The 25675-nt window shown below is 43.2% G+C and overlaps 1 protein-coding gene across 2 annotated transcripts in view; it reads right to left on the reverse strand.

The window, feature by feature from the left end:
- The window catches only part of ptchd1 (patched domain containing 1), a 44426-nt gene that overhangs the window by 12090 nt on the left and 6661 nt on the right, over window positions 1-25675 (reverse strand). Inside the window, exons 1-2 of one of the 2 annotated variants that reach the window (XM_043700253.2) lie at window positions 3589-4186; window positions 1771-2431 (exon numbers count right to left, since the gene is read on the reverse strand). In XM_043700253.2, coding sequence (XP_043556188.1) covers window positions 1771-2398 — 628 coding nt within the window. In that variant the 5' untranslated portion in view covers window positions 2399-2431; window positions 3589-4186. Of the gene's footprint in view, window positions 1-1770; window positions 2432-3588; window positions 4187-25675 lie in introns of those variants that run through there. The other variant, XM_087993087.1, reaches the window with a different exon arrangement.

Genomic DNA, 25675 nt, shown 5'->3' on the forward strand with positions numbered 1-25675 from the left:
CCCTATGTTCTGGTCTCTCCCACCAGAGGAAGCTCCTTTAATGAATATACACAATTTAATCAGTGGTTAGCACTACTGCCTCACAGGACCTGGGTTTGATTCCAGCCCGGGGAAATGTCTGCGTGGAGTTTGCACGTTCTCCCCCTGTTTGCATCAGTTTCCTCTGGGTGCTCTGGTTTACTCCCACAGTCCAGAGATGTACAGGTCAGGTGGATTGGCCATGCTAAACTGCCCATAGTGTCTCAAGGATGTGCAGTCTTGGGGGATTAGCATGGGGAATTATCGAGATAGCGTCTGGGTGAGATGCTCTTGGGAGGGTCAGCGTGGACGCAATGGGCCGAATGGCCTGCACCCACACTGTAGCTATTTTCTGAGCTCAGACACTAAGGATCACTCATTATGGCTCTTCACTGCAATTATACTGACAGAATGACAGTTCCATTCCCTTATGCCTGTTAAGACATACTCTTTGTTTTGTTTAAACTAGAGAATTTGCATTCATATTTGTGCAGTTCAAATCGAACTACAGCTCAATGGATTATTATTGAAGTGCAGTAACTATTGTTTTGTAGCAAACCTGGCAGGTAAATTGCACAAAAATAGCCTCATACACAGACATGAGACCTATGACTTGTTTCTGGTTGAGCAGGGCTAATTCTCCTATTCTTTCACTAACACCAAAGAATCCTTTACATTCAAGTGAGAGAATCAAAGTCAAGTATGAAAGACAGCACCTATGCAAAATATTGCTCGAGTCCAAATAACCTTTGGACTCAGAGGTGAGGGTGCAATCACTGGGCCATGCTGACATTATCATAGGATCATAGAATCCCTACAGTGTGGAAGCAGGCCATTCAGTCCATCGAGTTCACACTGACCCTTTGAAGAGCATCCTACCCAAACCTATCACCATCCAATTCCTGCATTTCCCATGGCTAACCCACCCAGCCTGCACATCGCTGGACACTATGGGACAATTTAGCATGGCCAATCCACTCAACCTGCACATCTTTGGACTGTGGGAGAAAATCGAAGCATCCAAAAGAAACCCACACAGACACGGGGAGAATGTGCAAACTCCACACAGTCAGTCGCCCGAGTGTGGAATCGAACCTGGGCCCCTGATGCTGTGACAGAAGCAGTGCTAACCATGGAGCCACTGCGTTACCCCAAATTGTTTTTGTCTCTCCCACTACCTCGCAAATCTACTCATGAACAAGTTTTTACTGTCTTCTAAATCATAGGAATCATAGAATTCCACAGTGTGGAAACAGGCCATTAGACCCAATAAATCTCACATCTCATTCACTACCTGTGGTCCCTCACACTGGGCCCCTTCATTTTCAAAACCAGTCACAGAGAGTCATTGTGAACGTCAAAACATCAAATCTGATTTTCATTTTGCGCCAGATTTGCACCTCCAAATCCCAGTGAGTCTGTGTCATGTCCCCACTAAGGCCTCAAAATCCTTCCTAAATTAAGCTGTGCAACATCACTTTGAATTAAGAGGGGGTTGCCAGAAATTGTGTTCCTCGTTCTTGAGAATAAAGTGGCTGCTTCAGTCCAGTTGCGAAGTTCATATTCTTAAAGTTTCTGCAGAAATCTTGGGTGGGAATAGGTCGATTAAAAACTCTATGCACGTTATATTAAAACTGAAAAATATATGCTTTGAGGTACAAACGAGTCTGTGACAGTACAGCTATTAATCAATTCCATACTGCAGTGACATTAATGTAACTAATCAAAGTGCAATTATGGTTGCATAATTACCTAATATAATGAACGGAATTCCCAGAAAGGTAGAGTTGTACTTCCCTCCCATCAAGTTGATAATCCCTGCTGATGTGAGGGTGGCCAGTGCCATTGTCACTAAGCCAAGGAGTCCAAGCCACGGCTTGCTGCGAACACAGTCTTGCATGGAACAGCACAGCATGGCCAGTAGCCAAACCACCAGCAGGCTAGTCACCAGGTACCACTCTGAAACCTGGCTACTCTTTTGAAAATCTTCCTTCAGTGAAGACGATGTAAACGGATAGAGTTTCAGCTCCTTGTGAGATTTTTGGAAATTCTCAATGGTTTTGCAGAAAGCCGATTCCCATTTTTCCGCCACCAAATCATTCAAGGAGTTGCGTGTTTGCAGGTAATAGGTGATCTGTATCGCGCGAGCAGATTTCACCCGATTCTTGTTCTGCAGAGTAACACCTCCAAGCTGGTGCCCAATAAACACCTCCTGGCCATCTTTAAGGTAGGTATTTGGGTAGTTGATGACAATCCCCGTGCCATTGACAGTCCATGCAGCCCTCAGCTCCTCCAGCACATACACAATATCATCCAGGGCGCACATCTTGTTGTCTTTTAGAATACACATGTGTGCAAATGAATAGTTGAAGCCCAACATTGGCACCTGAATCCGTGTCACAGATGAATGCAACTGGAATGAAGGAAAAAGAGGTTGCGGGGTAAATTAACTGGAAAACAAATAGATTAGGTTAGATTCCCTACATTGTGGAAACAGGCCCTTCAGCCCAGCAAGTCTGCACCAACCCTCCAAAGAGTAACCCAACCACTCATTTCCCTACATTTAACCCTGACTAATACACCTAACACTATGGGCAGTTTAGCATGGCCAATTCACCTAACCTGCACATCTTTTGGAATTTGGGAGGAAACCCACACAGACACATGGAGAGTGTACAAACTCCATACAGTCACCCAAGGTGGGAATCAAACCTAGGTCTCTGGCACTGTGAGGCAGCAGTGCTAACCACTGAGCCACCGTGCCACCCTGATACTTGACACAATTCTCCATTTATTACACAAGTTGTTTCATTTACATTTCGGGTCAAGCGACCGTACCTCAGAACTGAGGAAGTTCCGAGGAAGGGTCACATGACCTGAAACATTAACTCTGATTTCTCTCCACAGATGCTGCCAGACCTGCTGCGTGTTTCCAGCAATTTCTGTTTTCGTTTCTGATTTACAGCATCCGCAGTTATTTCAGTTTTTGTTTGCTGATAGCAGGCATGCAGGTGCAACAGGCAGTAAAGAAACCAAACAGTATGTTGCCTTCATCGTAAAAGAATTTAAGGACAGGAACAAGGATGTTTTGCTGCAATTTTACAGGATATTGTTGGGGCCACACCTGTAAGATTGTACACAGTTTTCTGAGAACAGAAGGTTAACTAAATCGATTCCTGGTTGGCAAGACTGACGTATGAGAAAAGCTTGAATCAGTTAGGATTGTGCTCACTGCAGTTCAGAAGAATGAGGGAGGATCTTATAGAAACCTTTAAAATTCTCACAGAATTAGACAGGTTAGTTGCAGGAAGAAAAGTAGAAATTGCTGGAAAAACTCAGCAGGTCTGGCAGTATTCGTGGAGAGAAATCAGAATGATTGTTTTGGGTCCAGTGACTCTCCTTCAGAACTGATGGTAGCTAGGAAAAGGTTGGTATTTTTGCAGATGAGGCTTGGAGATAGACTCAGGGACAGAAAAATAGTTGGACAAATGAGTGTATAAAGGTCAGCCTGGGAGAATGAATATCTGCTAATAGAGACAATATTAGTAGCAGAGGGTTGTGTTAACTCACTTCATGGCTGAAAATATGTTGCTGGAAAAGCGCAGCAGGTCAGGCAGCATCCAAGGAACAGGAGAACCGACGTTTCAGGCATAAGCCCTTCTTCAGGAATGAGGAAAGTGTGTCCAGCAGGCTAAGATAAAAGGTAGGGAGGAGGGACATGGGGGAGGGGCTTTGGAAATGCGATATAGGTGGAGGGAGGTCAAGGTGAGAGTGATAGGCCGGAGTGGGGTGGGGACGGAGAGGTCAGCAAGATGATTGCAGGTTAGGAAGGCGGTGCTGAGTTCGAGGGATTTGACTGAGACAAGGTGGGGGGAGGGAATGAGGAAACTGGAGAAATCCGAGTTCATCCCTTGTGGTTGGAGGGTTCCCAGGCAGAAGACGAGGCGCTCTTCCTCCAACCGTCGTGTTGCCATGGTCTGGCGATGGAGGAGTCCAAGGACCTGCATGTCCTTGGTGGAGTGGGAGGGGGAGTTAAAGTGTTGGGCTACGGGGTGGTTGGGTTGGTTGGTCCGGGTGTCCCAGAGGTGTTCTCTGAAACGTTCCGCAAGTAGGCGGCCTGTCTCCCCAATATAGAGGAGGCCACATCGGGTGCAGCGGATGCAATAGATGATGTATGTGGAGGTGCAGGTGAATTTGTGGTGGATATGAAAGTGTCCCTTGGGGCCTTGGAGGGAAGTAAGGGGGGAGGTGTGGGCGCAAGTTTTGCCTTTCTTGCGGTTGCAGGGGAAGGTGCCGGGAGTGGAGGTTGGGTTGGTGGGGGGTGTGGACCTGACGAGGGAGTCACGGAGGGAGTGGTCTTTTCGGAACGCTGATAGGGGAGGGAAAGGAAATATATCACTGGTGGTGGGGTCCATTTGGAGGTGGCGGAAATGGCGGCGGATTAACTCACTTCATGGAAAACATCTGACTTTTTACAACCAGGTTTATTTCCTTTTCGGTTTGAACAGTGATTTGCAGACTTTTGGGTTTGTCTGGCTTTTTCACTTGAGGAAAACCTGCTAAGGAACAGGCTGCTCAGTTGGTGCCTCCTGTTTCTGAAGCACATTTATGGTGAATTCATTGTGAAACATGATTGTTATCTTGAATAGCAACTGGAAAACTTCTCAATACTGTTGTCGCTGAGCAAGCTGGATCTGACAAGGTTCTAGAGACAACTGCCGATCTTCAGTGACACCTGTCTCCACATGCCAGAACGAAGGACCAACAGCCATCTGAATTTTTCAAACAGTATCCTTTTTGCCTTTGAGAACTAAGACTTGTTGGCCAGAAATATGTTTTTCATCAAAGTGAATTGCTGCCTAGAGGTTTATTTTTTCCCCTCTTTACTGTCCCTGTGTGTGTTTTGGGATGTTCAGAGAGATATGCCTTTATATTTTCATATTAGAAACATGATTTATTACAGAAGCATTGCTGGTGAATCTTTTATTTTGAGCCTAACATAGAAAATGTATGATTGGCCATATAATGAACCTTGTAAAAGCATTAGATTTGTGTGTGAACTCAGAGAACCTCAATGCTCTACACCTATCTCAGTCATAACAGATCAAAATGGAGGTTCTAGTAGGATATCCAATGCAGATAAGGTATAAATAATTAAGGGATGATTAAATAAAAGACAGCAATTTTTTGAGCATTATTCAATCAACATTGTTTTGGCAGTTGTGAAGACTGTTTCATAGATGGAAGATTAATTCCTAAGTGAAATTACAAAAAGTAATTGGACAAAAAAATGACAGACTGCTTGAAAATCAGAACGAAAAGCAAGGGATAGGAAAGCAAATATAATTGAGCTAATAGCATATTTTAAATTTGCAGACAGACAAAGCAAATCATATGATAATTCAGAGTCAAAACGTGTGATGCTGGAAAAGCTCAGCAGGTCAGGCAGCATCTGAGGAGCAGCACAATCAATGTTTCAAGCATAGGCCCTTCGTCAGGAAGCGGGGAGGCAAGGGGGCTGAGAGATAAATGGAAGGGGCTTGAGGCTGGGGAAACGGTAGCTGGTAAGGCAATAGGTAGATGAAGGTGGGGGGGTGATGGTGATAGTTTGGAGTGGAGGGTGGAGCAGATAGGTGGGAAGGAAGATGAACAGGGAGGACGGTTCAGGAGGGCAGTGCTGAGTTGGAGGATTGGATCTGGGATAAGGTGGGGGGAGGGGAGATGAGGCAACTGATGAAATTGACATTGAGGGCATGTGGTTGGAGGGTCCTGCGGCGGACGATGATGCATTCTTCCTCCAGGTGTCGGATGGCTTGGATTTGGCAGTGGAGGAGCCCCAGGATTTGCATGTCCTTGGCAGAGTAGGAGAGAGTGTTGAAATGGTCAGCCACAGGGCGATTGGGTTGTTTGGTGCGTGTGTCCCAGAGATATTCTCTGAACCATTCTGCAAGTTGGCGTCCTGGCTTCCCAATGCAGAGAAGACCTCATCTACTGTGTCTGTTGCTCTCAATGTGGTCTCCTCTACATTGGGGAGACAGGATGTCAACTTGCTGAACAGTTCAGAGAACATCTCTAGGATGCATCCTGTGGCTGACCACTTCAACATCCTCTCCCACTTTGTCAAGGACATGCAAGTCCTGGGCCGCCTCCACTTCAAATCCAAGCCATCCAATGCCTGGAGGAAGAACGTTTCATCTTCTGCCTTGGGACCGTCCAACCACATGGCATTAATGTTGATTTCACCAGTTTCCTCATCTCCCCTCCCCCCACCTTATCCCAGAGCCAACCCTCCAACTCGGCACTGTCCTCTTGAAGTGTCCTACCTGTCCATCTTCCTTCCCGACCTACCACCATCACCCCCCACCTTCATCTACGTATTGTCTTCCAAGCAACCTTCCTCCAGCCCCATCCCCCTCTCCATTTATCTCTCAGCCCCTTTGGACCCCTACCACATGCCTGATGAAGGGTTTATGCCTGAAATATCGAATCGCCTACTCCTCGGATGCTGCCTAACCTGCTGTGCTTTTCCAGCACCACACCTTTTGACTTGTCTCCATCATCTGCAGCCCTCATTTTCTCCATATGGTAGTTCAGTTGAATCAGCTAAAATTTAATTGCTGATAATGTATTTTGAATTGGAAAAAGAAATGAAAATACTCGAACTTCAGAGAAAGAAAATGGAAATAGCTATTCATATGAAGGAGAAGCAGAGGGAGAGGAAAGGGAATGAGAAAGAGAATACCCGCTTAAAATGCTGAAAGAAGAGGCTGCTGACTCTGAGGAACATTCTGACAAGAGCTAAACCCAAACCATGATCCAGCTGCCAGCTGCTTAAATTTGTGAAAATCCTGTCACAATTTTATGAAAGAAACGCTGCGACATTTTTCACTGCTTTTAAAATGGTAGCCAATCAAATGAAGTGGTCAAATGAAATTGGACATTGGAAGTTGATGGGTGGGGTGGGGGGGGGGGGGGGGGGGGGGTTGCTTGTGAGGTTTACGCTCCGCTTCCCTTTTTTAATTCATTCACGGCTTGTGGGTGTCACTGGCTCGGCCAGCATTTACTGCCCATCTCTCGCTGCCTTTGTGAACGGGGTGGTAAGCTTGCCATAAGGTATGAAGGCATGCTAACAATGCTGATAAGCAGTTCCAGGACTTTGAAGGAATGGCGATATATTGCCAAGTCAGGTGAGTGGCTTGGAGGGAACTTGCCAGTGGTGGTGTTTCCTTATCCTTTGTGATGGTATTGCTTGTGGCTTTAAAGATTCCTTAGACAATTTCTGCAATGCATCTTGTTAATAGTACACACTGCTGCTACTGAGTGTCGGTAGTGGATCTAGTGCCAATCAAACAGGCTGCTTTGTCTTGGATGGTTTTCAGGTTCTTGAGTGGTTACTAGGTTAACGGGGAGAATTCCATCGTACTCCTGACTTGCACTTCTAGATGGTGGACAGGCTTTGGGAGTCATAGATACTCATCACAGTATTCCTAGCCATTGCTGTGCAAATAGCCATATGTTCAAATATGTATATGGCTATGCCAGTTCAGTTTATACAGTCACAGAGTCATATTGCACAGAAACTGACCAACTTGTCCATGCCGACCAGGTTTCCTGTGCTGAAATAGACTCATTTGCCTACATTTGTCCCATATCCTTCTGTACGTTTCCTGTCCATGTACCTGTTGAAATGTCTTTTATATGTTGTAATTGTACCCATTTCTACCACTCCCTCTGGCAGCCCATTTTATACATGCACTACCCTCTGTGTGAAAAAGTTGCCCTCAGGTCACTTTTAAATCTTTCTCTTCTCACCTTAAACCTATACCCTCTAGTTTTGGACTCACCTACCATGGGTAAAAGACCTTGGCTCTTCAACTCATCTATGCCCCTCATGTCACCCCTCAGTTTCCTACACTCCAGGGAAAATAGTCCCAGCCTCTCCTTATAACTTATCCTTCCAGTCTCGCTAACACCCTTTTAGATCGTTTTTGCACCCTTTCTGATTTAATAATATCCTTCCTATAGCAGGATGACCAGAATTGTATGCAATATTTCAAATGTGGCTTATCAAATGTCTTGTCCAGTTGTAACATGACAGCCCAACTCAATGCTCTGACCTATGAAGGCAAACATGCCAAACACCTTCTTCATCACTCGTGACGCCACTTTCAAGGAATTATATACCTGCACCCCTGGGTCTTTCTGTTTCTGACCAAAGGATGTTGATGGTGAGGGAATCAATTATTGTAATGCCACTGAATATCAAGAGGTGACACTTAGATAGTCTCTTATTGGAGATAGTCACTAAGTGGCATTTGTGTAACACAAGTATTACTTATCACTTGTCAGCCCAGACATGGATATTGTTCAAATCTTGCTGCATCTGCACATGAACTACCTCAGTATCTGTAGAGTTGTACAAGTTGCTGAACATGGTGCAACCATCAGTAATGATGGCAAAGAGAAGGTCATTGATGACACAACTGAAGATAATTGAAGCTAAGATACTACTACCCTAATGAACACTGGCAGAGATGTCCTGGAGCTGAGATGACTAACATCTAACAACCACAATCATCTTCCTTTGTGCCAGGTATGACTTCAATCAGCGAAAAGTTTTCCTCTAATTCCCACTGTCTCCAGTTTTGTTTGAGCTCCTTGATGCCTCACTCAATCAAATGTAGACGTGATGTCAAGGGCTGTGACTTCCACCTCACCTCGGGAATTCAGCTCTTTTGTCCATGTTTGAGAGGCTAGGAGCTGACAGTTACACAAACTGGGCGTCACGGAGCAGGTCATTGCTGAGCAAATGATACTTGACAGCACTGTTGATGGCAACTTCCATCATTTTACTGACCATTGACAGTAAAGTGACGATAAAGCATTAATTGTTGGGATTGGAATTGCTCTGCATTTTGTTTGCCTGGTCGGGAAGATACCTGTGTTGTAGCTGTAATGGAACAGTTTGGCTAGGGCTGAGGCATGTTCTGGAACACATTTTCAGTAATATTCCCAGAACGTTGTCAGGTCCCATCGCATTTGCAGTACCTAATCCCCTTAAACATTTCTTAATATCATGTGGAGTCCTCAGCATCACAGTTCAAAGACCTGTGATGTTGAGGACCACTGGAGGAGGCCGAGATGAATCATCCATTTGGTACTTCTGGCTGAAAATTGCAGCAAATCCTTCAGCCTTATCTTTTGCACTGAAGTGCTGGGCTCTCCCATCATTGAGAATGGGGATATTTGTGGAGCTTCCTCCTCCAGTAACTATCCACTCGCATTCAACTCTGGATGTGGCTGGACTGATCCATCAGCTATGGGAGGGCTTAATTCTAAAACGCCACGTTCCTGAAAATGGCCTTGTACTGAAGAAGTGCTGCTATTATGTGATTTTCTTATAACTTGGGAATCGCACGGGAATGGAACTATCGTGCTATATCAAAACAGACTGTAACTGGTGGTACGTAAGTGCATGTCAGATTGTGCAAAGATAGTTACCTAATTGTAAGAGGAATGACTCCAAGAAGGGGGGACATAGATCTGATGGGTTAGGATGGTTGCACAATTACGAGGTGAGCTTCTCAGGTGGACAGGAATTTTAACCTGGATGGCACCTGGATGGTATTGGACCTAGCGACTTAACAGTTTAAGAAGATACTGATAGTACTGGGGGAAGTAGTTTGACGGTATTGGAGCAAGTACCTGGATGGTATTAGAATGGATATCTGGATGGTGATACAGCAGGTACCTTGACAATAATATAGCAAATATCTGGTACTCTTAGAGCGAGAGTCTTGAATGAGAGCAAGTATTCTGACGGTATTAGAGTGCGTTTCTGGATGGTAATAAAGCAAGTATCTTGATTGTATGAGAACAAAGAAGTAACTTGACTGCATTGGGGCAGGTCATCTGGAGATTATTTACTTGGATGGTACTCTAGTTAATATTTTTACAGTATTAGAGCTGGTACCTGCACTGTAATGGAACACCTTGACAGTATTGAAGTGGATATCGGATAGCATTAGTGAGTACTTTGACAGTATTTATGAAAAGTGGTAAGGATAAAACAGAAAACTACAGGCCATTGAGCCTGTGGTAGGGAAACTATTGGAATAATTCTACCAAATTAATTTCCAGTTGGAGAGGCAAGAACAAATCAAAGGTGGCCAGCATTGCTTTGTAAAGGGGAGACTCTGTCTAACAAATTTGATTGCATTTTTTGAGGAGATAATTTGGTGTATAAATGAGGCTATTGCAGTTGATGTAATCTACATGTCAGAGATTCAACAAGGTCTTGCTTGGCAGACTGGTTAAGAAGTTAAAAGCCCTAGGGATATTGCAATTTGGCAGACTGGGTCCAAAATTGGCTTCGTGGCAGGAAGCAAAGGATGATTGTCAATGGGAGTTTCAGTGACTGGAACTCACAATGTTCAGTGGCATACACAGGGGTTCAGTGCTTGGTCAGTAGTTGTTTGAAGTGTACATTAATGATCTAGGTATTAATCTAGGTTTGATCACTAAGTTCACAAATGATACAAAAGCTGATGGCGTGTTAAATAGCAAGGAAAGCCTTCAACAACAGGTATTTCTCCTATAATGCATGTTTATTAAACACAACTTGTGAAGTGCCAACCTTTTGTTTTATAAAGCAATCTCCCATTTGCTGTTATGCAATGCTCATCTCTGGTACTAAGTGTTGCGGTGCACAGAGGACTGGGCTCCGTGTTGGCAACACGTGATCAATCAGCTTATGCACTTTTGCATGAAGAACTTTGTAAAAGGTATTGAAATGTTTGTGCTATTGGACTTGGAAAAGCATTGCGAAAATGTATCTACAGCCTGAGGACACGAAGCTGGGAGCAATCTGTTAATTTAAAAACTTAAAGATTTGAGATAAGAGTGAAATTTCACTGGAATTGACTAACAGTAAAAGGACAGTGTTGAGAAGCAGTTTGAAACCTGGCTTTGTTGTTTGTATTAACAGCTTTTTTCTCTTTATGTTTAAAAAATATGTTTAAAAAATATGTTTAGATGTTAAAGAAATCTGCAGACTTATGTGAATCTGGTTCAGTGACTAATTAGTATGGTAACCAACTGCAAAAAAAAATACCAGTAATAGGGGCTTGGACACGGTCAGTCAGCTGCTCAGAGTCAGGAAACTCTGCACATAGTGAATGAGGGAGAGAGAAGTGGGTTGCACACTGCTACTTTTGGGGCATGTGCACAGATGTCCTGAAGATTCAGGGTTAGTCAGGGTCAGTTATTAGTGAGCATGAGAGTGAGTGGGGAAGATGTTGCAGGAAATGGGTACAGTAGCAGAGATAGAGTGAGCGTGAGGTATCCACAAGATGGTGGCACTTTCACAGGCCGAGTGGAGGAGGTCATTGATCTTCTTTCCACATTCTGTGCATTCCTTCAGATGGTTGAGACTGCACTGGCCTGGATGGTAATCCTGGTCCAGCTTGGTGTGGTTCTAGTAGAATGGCGTCCTCTGTTGGCCTGGAAGAAAAGGACATCCTGCCTCTGCATCACACCATCCCCATCAGCAGCATCTCCCTGTCCCTGCTCACAAAGCACATTGTCTGCCACATCCAGGGCCAATGTCAGGAACCATGCAGGATACTCCGGACTGATAGCTCTTGTCTGGGTGCAAAATATCTTTTCAAAGAAGGTGCTGCATCACAGATGTTAATCTATTCTGGGATATCCAGGAAGTGGTGAGTTGTTTTGGTGAGTTGTTTTGGAAATTACATATGGTATGATGGTGCGAGAATGTGCGAGAGGGGCACCAAAGGTAATAAATCAGGCCGGTTTTGTAAAATAAGGTGATAGATGTCCCCAAGCATCCCAATGTGAAACCCTATTAAAAACTTGACAAAACTTACACTAAGCAAAAGAAATTAAGATTCAGCCCTTGATCTAACAAGGCAGGTTTCATTCAGGGATCTGAGTTGTGCAGTGTTACCATTGCCTGGGATCAGAAGACTGGCTAGAATGTAGTGTAGTCAGCAGGTATTGATGCCAATCAAGAATGTTGAAGATTCTGATTAATTGTACTATACAGTATCATACAACAGGTCACTTCCAACAGGTAAAACTGACTTAGATTGTGCTATCGTTCATATTAGGCTAACTATTTTTGTTTCTGTTTTTACTGATATTTTTGGTGGTTCGCCTGTTTTTCCAATAGGCTTCATTATTTCTAATGCATGATTTTCTATAACATGGCATCGCATTGGAACACAACTACAGCATTACAGGAGCACTACCTGTTCAGGACAATATAGATGAGCCGATGAGTGAGAAATGGAATTTAATCCTTAAAATTGTGAGGTAATGTATTTTGGGACAGTAAGTAAGGCAAGGAAGTTGAATGGTAGGACCCTTGGAAGTATTGAAGGTCGGAAGGACCTTAGTGTGCATGTCCATATACCCTTGAAGGCAGTAGTATGGGTAGATAGGTGGTTAACAAGATTTATGGGGGGGGATCCCAGATGGCGGCGACCCAGCAAGTCTGAGTCTATAGTGCTCCTCCCAATACTTGGGTAAAGTGGGTCACCCACCCCCACCACACTCACCAAATCATTCATAGCAGCTGTTTAATTAGTTGCTTAGTATTACATTTAAACAATCTAATATTTAGTAAAAATGACCAAAGGGAAGGGAGCCCGCAGCTCTCAGCAAACAGGAACCCCTCCCCCACCCTCTCCAGCTGCAGCAGAGGCGTCCACAGCCGCCCCGGGGGACTTACCTACAGTGACAAGCCTTGTGGAGATGATCTCCAAACTGGATGCGAAGATCAACGCTTTTATCGAGGAGTCCTGAAATCGATGAGACTCACTCTCGGCCGCGCTGCATCCAGGAAATCGAGTGCCAAGTTGGAGGTTCGGAGCTAAAGGCCGCAACCTCCAAAACTACAGCGCAATCGGCCATGGATCAGGTCCGGACTCTCGAACAGCGAGTCTGGACCTTAGAGAATTACATTGACGACCTCGATAATCGAGGTTGCCAAAAAAATATTCGTTTGCTGGGCCTTCCCGAACGGGAAGAGGAAGGCCAGCTTACAGCATTCCTCCAGCAGTGGCTGCCACAGCTTTTAAATCTGGAAGCTGGATCAGGCCGGGTAAGGGTGGAATGGGCCTACCGGGTCGCAATACGCGGGCCCGGCTCGAACCAACGCCCATGCCCGGTCATTTTCCGGCTGCAGAGCTATAGGGAGAGGCAGATACTCCTAGAAGCTTCTAGAAATCTTGGAAGACCCCCAAGCTATGATCTATAAAGGATCCAAGATCATGTTATTCCAGGACTTTTCCCCAGCTCTGGTCTGAAAGAGAAAGGCATTCGACGAGGCGAAGAAGCGTTTAAGGGACTTAAATATTCAGTACTCCTTACGCTACCCAGCGACGCTACGCTTTAACCATGAAGGATCCGTGTATAACTTCGGATCGCCAGAAAAGGCTAAGGAATTCTTGGACTCTCTTAGATAATTTGTAAGAGAATAATGGATGTTGGTTTGCCTTTCCCCCTGCTTTGGTTTATATCCCCCCCCCTTTTTTTCTTACCTTACTGTTTAATACTATCATGGGGGGTGGGGAGAGGGATTTAATTTTCTCCCCCCCCCCCTTGGGGTTGTTATCTTTTATTATTTTATGTATATATGTGAGTATGTATGTATATGTGTGTATGTGTATGTATGTATGTATGTGTATATATATATATATATATATATATATAAAAGCCGGGGGGTTTGGTTAATGTTGGTGGGGGGAGGTGGTTACTATATTCTATTTTACCTCTTGTCTTTAGGAGCGGGGTTGTTTTTCCCTTGTTATTTTGTATAATTATATTTAATTATTATTTGTTGAGGTTGTAATTTTATAGTTATATGCTTATATATGGTATTAACATTACCAAATATATCCAGGTGTTGGTGTGGGTGGGGATAGGGTGCTCACTGTTAACTCGAGCTTTGTATTATATCTGAATTCTCCTCATTTTATTGAGGAGCACCTGGGTCAAGGGTGGGGCATTGGTTGGGAGAGGATATGATGGACCTTTGGAGAGGAAGTGACACCCCCTGGGAACAAGGGGGAAAATCTCCATTTAAATACGTTTTATATTTTTTTTATTATTTAGAAATAGTTTTTTATTATACTGTCGTGAGTGTATTAGAGAGGCTTTATTTTTGTAAATTTTATATGCTCTATGCTCGGGATGTTCTGAATAGGGTTTCCCCTCCCGAGGGGTCTTGGATTTGCCCGGATGATTATGGTTGATCAGTCGGTTAAGTGGTGCACCTGGAATGTCAAGGGGAGTAATTCGCCAGTCAAAAGGAAGAAAATATTATCAAATCTTAAGAAGGAAAGAGTTGATATAGCTCTCCTACAGGAGACACACCTGTCGGATAAAGAACACTTGAAATTACGACAGGGTGGATTTGATCAGGCCTTTTTTTCTTCTTTTAGCTCAAAAAGCAGGGGAGTTGTCATTCTTGTTCGGAAGAATTTCCCTTTCAAAATCCTAAATCAGATAAAAGATGAATCTGGACGATATATTTTGATTAAAGCCCTCATAAATGGAGAGGAATATGGGATTTTAAATTTGTACTGCCCCCCGGCACACCCCTTTAAATTTATAACGGAAGCCTTTTCAAAATTGATGGCTTTTGGTGCCCGTCATACAATTATAGGGGGAGACTTTAATTGTATTATGGATCCGGAAATAGATAGGATTCCCAAGAGTACTGCAGGAGTATCTCCCAGATCGAGACAATTGGTGGATCTGAACAAAGAATTAGGATTAGTAGATGTATGGAGATGTCTTCATCCACAAGGCAGAGATTTTTCTTTCTACTCCAATCCACATAAATGTCATACCAGAATGGATATGTTTTTTGCCCCCTCAATTTTTTTAAATTCCATATCATCCTGTAAAATAGGTAGTATAGCAATTTCCGACCACGCAGCTGTATATATGGAAACTAACGCGAGGAACAATGGGACATCCCCTCGGCATTGGCGTATGGACCCCTTCCTAATGAAAGATAGTAAATTTGTAAATTTAAAACTTTTTTAGAAATTAATTCAGGTACGGCTAGCAACCCATCAATGATGTGGGAGACCATCAAAGCTTACACGCGAGGTTTGATCATCTCCTACTCAGCGACCCAGAAACAATTGAAGGGAGAACAACAGCGTCTGCTCGAAGCTCGCTTAAAAGCAGCTGAAACAGCATACGCTGATCGACCTTCTATTATTAAATTGCAAAGGATTACGGCCCTTATGACAGCTCTAAACACTACTCTTACTCAAACGGCTAAGAGGGAAATATTATTTGCAAAACAAAGGTTATATGAATATGGCGACAAACCGGGTAGATACTTAGCATTTCTTGCAAAGAAAAAAAAGCCCCCTCAGATTATTCCGCCTATCAAGGAAAGTACGGGCATTCTGACTCATGATCATAAAAAGATTAATGCGATCTTTAGAGAATTTTATTCTGAGTTATATAAATCGCAGGATTGTGAAGACAGGACTAGGAGGATGCAGTCATTTTTAAAAAATTTGACCTTTCCGGGCCTAACTCCAGAACAGGTATCGGTCCTAAATGCTCCTCTAACAGCCCAAGAAATACTTGATGCAATCAGGCAACTTCAGAGTGGTAAGGCACCAGGCCCAGATGGTTTTCAAGCTGAATTCTATAAAGAATTTACAGAAATATTGGCTGGTCCACTTATGGACATGTATAACGATGCATATAGTCAGGGCTGTCTCCCGCCTTCGCTGAAAGAGGCAAATATCTCTCTTATCCTTAAAAAAGGAAAGGATCCAGAAGATTGTACATCATACAGACCAATATCCTTGCAAAATGTAGATTTTAAAATCCTTTCTAAAACATTAGCATTGAGACTAGAAAGGGTACTGCCACATATTATAAAGGAGGATCAGACGGCGTTTATTAAGGGCCGTAGATCATCCAATAATATTAGAAGGGTTTTGAATATGATTCAAGCCTGCCATCAGGGAAAGATACCAGGAGTAGTAGTTTCATTAGACGCGGAAAAGGCATTTGATAGGGTTGAATGGTCATATTTGTTTTACACATTGGAAAGGTTTGGCGTTGGAAAGGTGTTTACCAAATGGGTCTCAACATTGTATAGTGATCCCAAAGCAGTTGTGGTTACCAATGGATTAGGTTCGGAAAGCTTCAATGTGGGTAGGGGCTGCCATCAGGGATGTCCCCTGTCGCCATTGTTATTTACGCTAATAATTGAACCACTAGCAGAAGCTATACGGGCTGATCCTAATATAACGGCCTCGAGGATTGGTACAGGTAAACATAAAATTACCCTGTATGCAGATGATGTTCTTCTATTCCTCAGTAATCCTCTGATGTCCGTACCTCACCTAATCCAAGTTATTAATACATTTAGCGCATTTCAGGCTATAAAATTAATTTTTCAAAATCGGAGGCTATGCCAATGGTTGGCCTTGCTATGACACCCCACTTAGTGGATGGATCCCATTTTCCCTTTCGTTGGTCCTTGGAGGGCTTCTTATATTTAGGCATTTTTATTACCCCAGTATTTGGTCAGTTGTATAAGGCTAAGTTTGTGCATTTACTGGAAAGGATAAGGCAGAACCTCCAGCGATGGGGACACCTTCCAATTTCCTGGTTGGGTAGAATAGCACTAATTAAAATGAATGTCCTGCCCCGTCTCCTATATCCTATGAGAATGCTTCCGGTGATGCTGCCGAGGCTGGCTCTACGTAAATTATATGGCTGGTTGGGTTCCTTTATCTAGAATCATAGACGGCCCCTCATTAAGCTGAAGAAGCTACAGTTTCCACAGGCAAGGGGAGGATTGGACTTCCCAGATTTTAGGAAATATCAGTTAAGTTCCCTATTAAGTTATATAGCTGATTGGGTCTTGTCTGATCCACAATCAATCTGGTTGGACATCGAGGCCTCTTAAGTAAAATATCCACTTATTAACCTTTTATTTTCAGACAAGAGGAAAATCATTACAGATCACTGTAAAAACCCTATAATACTAAACACAATTAAGACTCGGAATATAATGCGGCAAAATGAGGGTAATTCACATAAAACATCCCCCTATGCACCGATAGTGGGAGCATGGGGATTCCAACCGGGGTTTACAGATGCCACTTTTAAACTCTGGAGATCCAGGGGTATCTCATGTCTCGGGGTCCTGATGTCTTTTGAACAGCTGCGTCAGAAATTCGGATTACCTAATGGAGACCTCTTTCGATACTTCCAAATTCGAGACTATATACTAAAGAAGACTACGTTATTAGATAGTCTTTATAAATCAGATAGAGAATGTAGTGTCCTGCGACCAGTGGGGGTATCTTCCGTCAGTACTATTTATCATTTACTACGTGATGAAGTATCGGGAGATATGGATAATCTCCTTAAAACACGGAATCAGGATTTGGGACTAGAAATCTCTATAGAAACATGGAATGATATTTGGGAAAACGCTAGAAGAATTACTATCTGTAACAGAACCCAGGCTATCCAGCTAAAGATACTTCATAGTGCCCACATAGCACCGGTTCGATTGGCAAAATTTAAGGCAGGAGCATCTCCAATGTGTCCCAAATGCAAAATAGAGGTGGGCACTCTTGTACATTGCTTATGGACCTGTCATAAGATCCGTAGATATTGGACTAAAGTAGCAAGTACCCCGACAGAAATTTTAGGAACGGAAATTAAAGTGGACCCTGTATCTCTCCTTTTGGGCTTTTCGAACTTTCCCTCCCTGGACATGTACGGGAAGAGACTATTTTCTATTCTCTCTTTCTGTGCAAGGAAAAATATTTTGGTAAACGGGGTGGCTGAGGGCCCCCCTGGACTTTCAAATTGGCACAGATTAATTATGGAATGTATTCCCCTTGACTTCCTTACAAATATGGTGCACCGAAAGACCGAATTATTTTATAAAATATGGCAGCCCTTCTTGAATTACATAAATACAGATATTTCGGCTATCCTAACAAGGGCTTTTATTTAATTGAGATTACAAACCTGGCTGGTCCGGGGCCCCTTAGGAGAGGAATCCCGCACGAATACGGGTTTTATTACATTTGATGTTAACACATTCCGAGCACGTAAGAGACTTAAATATACACTCTGGTTAGTTGTAGGTTAGATTAGTAGACAGTTGAGTTTTATTTTTTTTTCTTTTTCGGTATTTTTTCTTTTGTTAAATTTTGGCTATTGTATATTTGATTTAATTGTATATCAATGTTTGTATTTGAGAGTTTTGTTTATTTTTGTAAACTTGTAAAAATATTAAATCTCTAATAAAAATATCTATAAAAAAAACAAGATTTATGGGAACTTGCTTTTGTGAGTCAAGGCACTGAATACAAGAGCAAAGTGGCTATGATGGAACCATGTATAATGTTAGTTAGGCCAACCTGAAGTACTCTGTGCAGTTCTGGTTGCCACACTAGAGAAAGGATGTGACTGCACTAGAGAGGATGCAGAAGAGATTCACCAGGTTTAACGCCTGGGCTGGAGTGATTCAGCTATGAAAGACTAGGTAGACTGGGCTGCTTTCCTGACAGAAATGAGGGCTGAGGGGGGACCTTATTGCATAAAGTGCACAAAGTTCAGAAGGGCATAGAAATAAATAGGGAGAGGCTTTCCCCCTTAGCAGAGGACTGAATAACCAGTGGGCACAATTTTAATGCAAGAGCAGGTAGTTTAGAGGAGATTTGTTAAAAATAAATTCTCACAGAGGATCGTGTGTTTCTGGAACTGACTCTAAAAGACAGATAGAGGCATTTAAGAGCCATTTAGATTAACACTTGAAATACTATAGTATACAGGTCAAGTGCTGGCAAATGCAATTACAATAGATCGATGTTTGATGACTGGTGCAGACATGATGGGCCAAACTGCCTTTTTCTATGCTGTAAAAACGCTATGACTCTTGACTATTAGGCGTTGTATTGATACAGACAAGTTACTCACTCTGATACCATCCAATATTGTCAAAATATTTTCTCTATCATCTTCCAGATACCCATTCCAATTTGTTGTGAGACTGGTTCTAATACTATCCAGATATCAACTCTCATACCAGCTCGAATACCGTCAGGGTACTGTCTGTCATACTATATATTTCCACCCTAATACTCAGAGTCATTGAGATTCTACAGCATGGAATGAGGCCCTTTGGCCCATCATGTTTGCATCAGTCATCAAACATCTTGACAGTATGACAGCTAGTATCTGGATGATATTAGAGCAAATATCTGGATTTTAATAGAGCAAGCAACTTTACAGTATTACAGTGGGTATCTTATCAATGTTACTGCAGGTATCTGGATGGTGTTACCGTGGGTATCTTGACAGTATTTGACTAGGTATCTGGATGGTATTAATGTTAAGTATTGTGACCATTCGATCAGGTATCTGGATGTCACTAGAACAAGTATCTTGTCATTATTTGACCAATTATCTAGATTGTATTAATGTAAGTACCTTAACAGTACAGAGGTCTCTGGACAATGAGCATCTTGACAATATTAGACCAAGTATCTAGAAGGTGGTATTGGTGGAAGTATCTTGACAGTGTTAGAGCAGATATGTCTATCATATTCAAGTGAGTTCCTTGACAGTATTAGATCAAGAATCTGGATGGCATTAGCCTATCTTAACAGTATTAGAGCAAATATCATTTCAGCAATCGTGTGGGTATCTGAACTGTAGATGATCAAATATCTTGACAGTATAAGAATGGGTCTATGGATGATATTAAAGTGAATATCATGACAGTATTGAGTATGTATCTTGAAAATATTAATGTGAATATCTGAATTGTACTGGATCAAATATCTTGACTGGTACGAGAGTAGTTATCTGAATGCTAATACAGGAAGTGTTGTGACAGGCTGAGAATTTGGATGGTAATAGCCTGAGTACATTGACACATATACAGAATGTATCTTGATCTGGATAGTACTGGCACAATCATCTCATCAGTATTTGGATGGTATCCGATCAAGTATCCTGACAGTAGGTAGCTGGCTGGTATTAGAATGAGAATATTGACATTATTAGACCGAGTATCTGGACATTATTGTCATAGTTAGACTAGGTATCTGAATAGTAGAAGAGTGAATTTCTTGACAGAGTGAGTATCTTGACTGTATTAGAGAAGGCATCTTCGCAGTATTAGAGTGCAGATCTGGCTGAAATTAGACTGAGAATTTTGACAGTATTAGAATGTGTATGTTATGGTATGAGCACAAGTATTCTCAGTATTAGAAGCTATTAGAGCAAGTACCTTTATAATATTAGACTGTGCCTGGATGGTATTAGATCACTTTGTCAGTATTAGAGCAGGTATCTGGATGATATTAGACTGAATTTCTTGTCAGGGGTGGGTGAGCAATTATCTGGTTGGTACTGGAGGGGGTATCTTGACAGTGGTTATCCAGATGCTAATAGAGCAAGTGTTGTGACAGTATTGGGCCAAGAATTTGGATGGTAATAGCTTGAGTATATTGACATATTTACAGCACATATCTGGACGATATTAGCACAATCATCTTGTCAGTATTTGGATCGTATTACATTATCTTAATATCATTAGACCAGGTATCCAGACGGTATGAGTAACAATATGAAAGTGGGTATCTGGATGACACTAGTCTGAGTATATCTTGACAATATTAGAGCAGCTATCTGGATAGTAATTGAAAGAACATTTTGACAGTATTGGAACAGATATCTGGATCGTATTAGAGTATGTATCTTGACAGTATTAAATATCTGGATGGTACTGGAGTGGTATTAGAGTGATATTCTCAAGAATAGTATTCATGAGAGTATAGTCAGTATTACATACACATTTGGAGAGTATCAGGGCTGTTATCTCATATCATTAGAACAAGCATTTGATTTCAACTGTATGGTTTATGGGTTGATTTTGGATCTTATATGGTTGGGTCATTGATAATATCACAAAATATTTAAGCTGGGTATTTGTTGGTACCTAGTGGATAACTGATAACAAGAGGTTAGATGTCTGATGAGAACATTTACATCTTAAGAACATAAGAATTAGGAGGAATAGGCCATTTGTCACCTTGTGCCTGTTCCACCATTTAACACAACCGTGACTGTTTTGAGGCTTCAACTGCACCTTCCTGCATTATCCGTGTATCTTTTGAATCCAGCAAATCTATTTATCTCTGATGAATTGTGTGTAAGCAATTCCCTGGAGCAGAAAATTCCAAAGGCTCTCTGAGCGAAAACATTTCTCCTGACTTAGTCCCAAATGGCCAACTGCCTATTCTGAAATCATGACTGAGTTCTTGACTTCTCAACAAGTGCAAACATGCTTCCAGAGTCTAACCTGTCACGGGTGAAGGGTTGTCTGATTGGGTGCGAGAGTAATTTAACTGATTGAGGGAATATCTGATACAATGAAAGGGTTATCCAATGGGTGAGACGATATCTGATCAGATGAGATTGTATCCAAGACAGTTGTACCTGAGAGGATGAGGAGGAAATCTGACGTGGTGATAGGATACTGAAGGCAAATGGGTAACAAATATGAAGGGACACCTGACAGTGAGGGGTTATTTGAGTAGATGAGAGGGTATCTGATAAGGCAATGGAGTGTTTAATGGGGGAATGTTGGGTACAGAATGTTGTGGAGGCTGTCTGATGATGAGGTCGAGGGGATACTTGGTGGGATGAGGGGGTAATTAACAAGTGATGAGATGGTATTTGAGATGAACAGTAGACATTTGAGAAGATGGGAGGTATATGTTGGGTAGTGGTGAGCTAAGGGGTATTAGATGAAGGGCTATGTGAACCAATAAGGGAGCATTTGAGAGGATGAGTGGATAACTGAATAGATGAGACGGTATTTCAGGAAATGGGACAAGATAGGTATTTGATGATATGGGAGTGAAGGTGAGGAGGGAATTATTTCATGACATGGGGTAATTGATGGGATGAAGATGATGGGGGTTTCTGATGGGATTTGGAGGCAAATGAATTTATGGAGGGTTTGGTGGCAGGAGAATATTTGATTGTGTGTGGATATTTGGTTTTAGGAGTTATTTGATGTTTTAGGGTTAGCTGATAAGAAGGGTTATTTGAAATGATAAATGGGTATTGATGGAATGGGGGTATTTAATAGTATGAGGTATCTGACGGAGTGAGGAGAAAAATGATCAATGGGATGAGCAGCTGTGTGATGGGTTGAATGAGGGGATAGCTGATATAACAGAAGCATTTGACTATTTCGGAGTTATTTGATTATTTTGGGGGGGGGGGAAATTGATGGTTATGACGTTATTTGATGGGTAGGATCTGTCATGACCTGCAGGATGAGGCTAACTTGAGGAGGGGTTATTTGATGAGGGTTTCCATTCTGACTTGCAGATGGGGATATTTAATGAGAAAGAGACAATTTGATGAGGGGCTCTGTTCTGACCGACAGGCTGAGGGGGTTATTTGATAATGAAGTGGTATTTGTTGATGAATGGGTATTGAATGGGTATTTAATGAAGGGGGTATCTGATGGTGAAGGGAGGGGGTATTTTATAGTGATGGGGTATTTGATAACAGCTTTGCTCTGACTTGCAGGATGAGATGGTATTTGATGAAGGGGGTATTTCTTGATGAGGGGATATTTGATGGCGTAGGGTGTATTTGATGGTAAAGGGCGTGGTGATGAGGGGGGGTATTTGATGATGAAGGTTTATTTGATGACAGGATGAACTGGATGTGTCGCTGCAGGATGAACTGGATGTGTTGCGGTTCCAGCAGGTTCCTGGCCGCCATTGCAGCTGCCCCAGCAAGTGACAAGGAGCCAGCCATAATGCCCTTGCTCTATAGGTGGAAGGCGGGGGTATTTGATGGTGATTGGGGGGGGTATTTGATAGTGAAGTGGGTATTTGATGGTGAAGGTGGAGGTATTTTACAGTGAAGGGCAGAGGTATTTGATGGTGAAGGGGGTATTTGATGGTGACGGGGCATTTGATGGCAAAGGGGGTATTTGATGGTGAAGGGGCTATTTGATAATGAAGTGGGGTATTTGATGGTGAAGTGAGGTATTTGTTGATGAGGGCGTATTTGATAATGAAGGGGGCATTTGATGGTAAAGGGCAGGGGTATTCCATGTTGATGAGGGGGTATTTGCTGGTGAAGGTTGGGGACATTTGATGGTGGGGTATTTGATAACAGCTCCGCTCTGACCTACAGGACGGGCTGGTGTTTGGTATAGGGAGTATTTGATGGTGAAAGGAGGTATTTGATGGTAAAGGGTACTTGATACCTCCACTCTGACCTGCATGATGAGCTGGTATTTGATAGTGAATGGGGGTATTTGATGCAGGAGGTATTTAATGCAGGGGGTATTTGATGAAAGGGATATTTGATAGCTCTACTCTGACCTGCAGGATGAGCTGGTATTTGATGGTGAAAGGGGTATTTGATGGTGAAGGGTGGTTTTTGATGGAATAGGGGGTATTTGATGGTGAAGAGGGGTATTTGATGGTGAAGGGGGTATTTGATGAAGGGGAGGGGGTGAGGGTATTTGATGAAGGATGGGGGTAGTAGATGATAGCTCCGCTCTGATCTGCAGGATGAGGTGTGGGGGTATTTGATGGTGAAGGGGGGTATTTGATGGTCAAGGGGGGTATTTGATGGTCAAGGGGGGTATTTCATGAAGGGGACAGTATGTGGGTATTTCATGAAGGGGAGGGGGTGGGAGTATTTGATGAAGGGGGGGTATTTGATGAAGGGTGGGGATATTTGATGATAGCTCCGCTCTGACTGCAGGATGAGCTGGTATTTGATAGTGTAGTAGGGTATTTGATGGTGTAGGGAGATATTTAATGGTGAAGGGGGGTATTTGATGAAGGGGTGGGGGTATTTGATGAAGGGGGGTATTTGATGATAGCTCTGCTCTGACCTGCAGGATGAGCTGGTATTTGATGGTGTAGGAGGGTATTTGATGGTGTAGGGAGGTATTTGATGGTGAAGGGGGGTATTTGATGATAGCTCCGCTCTGACCTGCAGGATGAGCTGGTATTTGATGGTGTAGGAGGGTATTTGATGGTGTAGGGAGGTATTTGATGGTGAAGGGGGGTATTTGATGATAGCTCCGCTCTGACCTGCAGGATGAGCTGGTATTTGATGGTGTAGGAGGGTATTTGATGGTGTAGGGAGATATTTGATGGTGAAGGGGGGTATTTGATAGCTCCGCTCTGACCTGCAGGAGGAGCTGGTATTTGATGGTGAAGGGGGGGGGTATTTGATGGCATGGGGGGTACTTGATGGTGTAGAGGGGTATTTGATGAAGAGGGATATTTGATGGTGTAGGGGATATTTGATGGTGTAGAAGGGTATTTGATGGTGTTAGGGTTATTTGATGGTATAGGGGATATTTGATGGTGAAGGGGGTATTTGATGGTGAAGGGGGTATTTGATGGTGAAGGGGGGGTATTTGAAGATAGCTCCGCTCTGACCTGCAGGATGAGCTGGTATTTGATGGTGAAGGGGGTTATCTGATGGTGTAGGGGAGTATTTGATGGTGTAGAGGGGTACTTGATAATGTAGGGGGGTATTTGAAGGTGTAGGGGGGTATTTAATAGCTCAGCTCTGACCTGCAGGATGCGCTGGTATTTGATGGTGTAGGAGAGTATTTGATGGTGAAGGTGGGTATAGGGGAAAGATATAAAAGAGACCTAAGGGGCAACTTTTTCACGCAGAGGGTGGTACATGTATGGAATGAGCTGCCAGAGGAAGTGGTGGAGGCTGGTACAATTGCAACATTTAAGAGGCATCTGGATGGGTATATGAATAGGAAGGGTTTGGAGGGATATGGGCCGGGTGCTGGCAGGTGGAACTAGATTGGGTTGGGATATCTGGTCAGCATGGACGGGTTGGACCGAAGGGTCCATTTCCATGCTGTACATCTCTATGACTCTAGGGAGTATTTGATGATAGCTCCGCTCTGACCTGCAGGATGAGCTGGTATTTGATGGTGAAGGGGGGTATTTGATGCTGAAGGGGAGGGGTAGGGTTAGTTGGTGAAGGGGTATTTGATGAAGGGTGCGGGTATTTGATGATAGCTCCGCTCTGACCTGCAAGATGAGCTGGTATCTGATGGTGTAGGGGGGTATTTGATGGTGAAGGGGGGAGGGGGTGTGGGTATTTGATGAAACGGGGGGATATTTGGGTGGGGGTATTTAATGTTGTAGGGGGTATTTGATGATAGCTCCGCTCTGACCTGCAGGATGAGCTGGTATTTGATGGTGAAGGGGGGTATTTGATAGCTCCGCTCTGACCTGCAGGCTGAGCTGGTATTTGATGGTGTAGGGTTGTATTTGATGGTGAAGGAGGTGGGGGTATTTGATGAAGGGGGAGGGGGTGGGGGTATTTGATGGTGTAGGGGGTATTTGAAGAAGGGTTGGGATATTTGATGATAGCTCCGCTCAAACCTGCAGGATGAGCTGGTATTTGATTGTGTAGGGGGTATTTGATGGTGTAGGGGGGTATTTGATGAAGGGGGTGGAGGTATTTGATGAAGGGGGAGGGGGCAGGGATATTTGATGAAGCAGGGGTATTTGATGAAGGGGTGGGGGTATTT

This window comes from Chiloscyllium plagiosum, unplaced genomic scaffold (genome assembly GCF_037043375.1).
Source record: "Chiloscyllium plagiosum isolate Xiang-an unplaced genomic scaffold, Cpla_swu_hap1 HiC_scaffold_12, whole genome shotgun sequence".
Taxonomy (NCBI): Eukaryota; Metazoa; Chordata; class Chondrichthyes; order Orectolobiformes; family Hemiscylliidae; genus Chiloscyllium; species Chiloscyllium plagiosum.